The sequence below is a fragment of the Apaloderma vittatum genome, unplaced genomic scaffold (assembly GCF_000703405.1).
Source record: "Apaloderma vittatum isolate BGI_N311 unplaced genomic scaffold, ASM70340v1 scaffold24452, whole genome shotgun sequence".
Taxonomy (NCBI): Eukaryota; Metazoa; Chordata; class Aves; order Trogoniformes; family Trogonidae; genus Apaloderma; species Apaloderma vittatum.
In genome coordinates this window covers 6,560-9,627 of record NW_009702259.1, presented here as the reverse complement: position 1 = coordinate 9,627, position 3,068 = coordinate 6,560, and the positions used below count along the sequence as shown (strand labels likewise).

Below are 3,068 nucleotides of genomic sequence, written 5' to 3'. Positions count from 1 at the left end.
GCATTACATTGAATCGGGGACCGGAGCACTGTCCCAGCCTGGGTCTCTATGCCAGGACCGGTGCTGGATGCATGGCTGAGCCGCCGTGCCCTGCCCTGTCCCGGCAGCATCTCCAGCTGTGGGAACGCCAGAACTTCATCCCAGGCTGAGATGCTGTTAAAAATAGATCAGTGGTGAACTGGTTTTCTCCTCCTTGGTTCCTGGCCCGTGAGCTCATTCCTCTCTCTGGGCTGGCTTTGAAGCAATCTGGATGCTGCGAGGTGCGGGCTGTATGCCAGCCTGCCATTGCAGGGAGGCTTGGAGAGCAGAGAGCTGCTGAAATGTTATAGGTGGCATGGCTCTCCCCAAAATATTTGGTGGTTAGAGAGTGCTTTTTCCCCAGAAAAAGTGTTCCTGGGAAAAAAGAATCTGCAAAATAAATAGGGAAATGAAGCTGGGACAGGGGGACTGTTTGCTCCCCCATGGAGGAGCACGTGGTGCTCTTGTAAGGGGGCACACGAGCACTCCCAGCCACAGCGATGCTCGCCTTGGTCCTGTGGCTTCCTAGAAAACGGCTGTTGGGCTGCAGCCCTGGCTCGGCCCTGCAGTCCCACATGACTCTGCAGGAGCTCCTGCCACATCCTGGTGGGCTGGGCTGCCCTCACTCGCCGGGAAAAGGCCATGTCTCTCACTTTGAGGTTTTTGCTCTCCATCTCACTTTCCTCTTCTAGCCCTTTTCTGTCCTTCTAATTCTTCCATGTAGTTTTTCAGGTGTGAACACTGAGTCTGGAGACAATTTTAAGATGCAGCTGTGAAATCTATTATCAGTGTCCCTGCTATCAAATGCATGAGGTTCAGGGCTGCACGTAGCGACTGAGCAATTAAATGGCAGCCCTGGTGATGAATTACAGCTGAGACCTCCTGGGGCTAAATAAATATCGGCTGATAACTAGTGATAAAATGAATTTCCGTGTGCTTTGTTTTTAAAGCTACCTTCCAGTATTCATGCCCACTTGTGGTGCTGCATGTCTCCTGGGGGAAACCACATTAACTGTGGCATTTCCCTCACTCCAGCCCCTTGGGTTTCCAACCAGAGCTGGAATAAAAATAAACCAAATAAATCTGTGTCCCTACAGGAGCCAGGCAAGGGTGGGGAAAGGCAAGGCAAGGCAATGCAGAGGCTGGCAGCGAGGGAGACCAGTGGCAAGCTGTGGTTTTTGAGTAACCTGTTAAAATATCTTTCCCCCCAACTATCGCACCTCAAATGCACGAAAAAACTGTTGGGGTTCAGAGCATCCCTCGGAAAAGCCATCAGGAGAGGGAGAGCTGCAAAACCAGAGTGATGGGGTCCCCCGGGGTGATATGCAGAAGGAGAGGAGCAGACTGGCAGTGCTTCACCCAGCACTCTGCCCGGGGGAATGGCTGCAAGCCCATCCGGAGAGGCACCCTCACACCCTGTGTCTGCGGAGGTGTCTGCTTTCCAAAGGTAGTTTCGGAAAAAAGGCAGAAAATACATTTATGTTGCTTCTTGGTAAAACGGTCTGTGCCAGTGACTTTGGGAGACTTCTGAGCAGGTCTTGTCAGTGCTGGCATTTCATGTGGCTGGAGGCTTCTCTTCCCGTGTGGAGGCAGTGACAGGAGGGACGGTGCTGCATGTCCCCGGGTGCAGCTTTCCCACTCTCCGTCTGGCTGCAGAGAGCAGCTGCACCGCCAGTGAAAAAGCATTTGGCTGAACATCCCATCCGCCTGGTTTGCAAGTGAAAATAGGGCTTGTCTGATGGCCAGCTCCACCCAGAGCAGAAAATCAGACCCTTTGGCAGATCGTTGCTGCTGTAATGAAATTGAGCTCTGCTGTGACTGCCAGTCCTCGGATGGGAAAAGTCCCACGTGGGTTCAAAGAAGTTTGGGGATGGATCTGTCAAAACTGCTGCTGCCCAGGGTTTTTGGCACTGCCTGGGGACACCCACTGCAGGCGAGCAGGGCCCCGTGCCTCAGCCCACCCTCGGCACTGATTGCACATCGTCTTCTCCCTTGAGCCTCCCCAGCCCCGGAGTTGTGTCATCTCACAGAGCCATGATGAAGCTCCTGCCTGTTGCCCCTCTCCTGCTGCTTCTCCTGACAATGCTGGAAGCCAGACCAAAACCTGCAGGTGAGCCTTGGCTGGTGGGGATTGCCTGGAGGAGAGAGAAATGAGTGTGTCAGGGTGGCGAAGTCCTTGGAGGACAGTTTGCTGCTTCAGGTGGGGCAATCTCATGCCTCTTCTTTGGAGGCACCCCCGGGAGGATGGAAGATACCCCTGGGCATGGGACTTCCCAGTTCTGCCCGGGGGAGCAGGAGCCCAAGCCTGGCCCTAGCACGATGGGTCTGGTGCCACTTGCTCCAGGCATGTCCTCAGACTTGGCACAGGCCAGCTCAGGGCTTGTCACCCTCCTGCTCATGGGCTCCAACCTTGTCAGGAAGCTCAGGCAGGAGAGGGTCTCCTGATCAGGGGGGGCCAAAGCAAGCCCAGGGGTGTCAGCTTCTCTCCTCCCAGAGCAGGGGGTCTAAACCAATTCCAGTTTAAAAACAGCGAAGGCACTGAATGGAGAAAGGAGCCGGGTATGTCTTGGAGACTGTCAAAGCAGCTGAGATGACAGCCCACGTCTGGGCTTCATCCCAAGGGGACTGAAAGTGTTTGCTTGCCACTGGGGCCAAGTTCTCCCAGGCTTGGGCACACACGAGCCAAGCAAAATATGTTCATTGGCACCTCGCTCTAACTCTTCTGGTTTGCACTGGAAGTAGCACCCATATGTCCAAGAGAGGCTCTTTGGCTTGATCACTACCATGCGTGTGCCCTGAGCTGTGCTTTTCACTGTCTCATTTTCTGCCCTTAAAAAACCCCCAGAAGAACAAAAACCCCCCAAAACAACAAAGCAAACCCTCTTCTTAGGCAGAAGCTGGAAAAATGCACTAAAAACGGGGGAGGCTGGAGCTACAAAGGGAATAGAAGAATTGCCCAATGCAGTGTTTTCATGCTTGACACTGCATTTGTGGGAGCCCGTGCGGTGCAGAGGACCGTGTCAGGGAGGAGGGCACACTGGTATTTCCCT

At 54.0% G+C, this 3,068-nt stretch overlaps 1 protein-coding gene across 1 annotated transcript in view; it reads left to right on the top strand.

Moving 5' to 3' along the window:
- Positions 1 to 2,055: 2,055 nt before the first annotated feature.
- Positions 2,056 to 3,068, top strand: part of MATN4 (matrilin 4) — a 6,182-nt gene continuing 5,169 nt past the window's right edge. The window contains exon 1 of the mRNA XM_009879493.1: positions 2,056 to 2,142. Within this exon, the coding sequence (XP_009877795.1) occupies positions 2,056 to 2,142 (87 nt within the window). The remainder of the gene's footprint in view (positions 2,143 to 3,068) is intronic.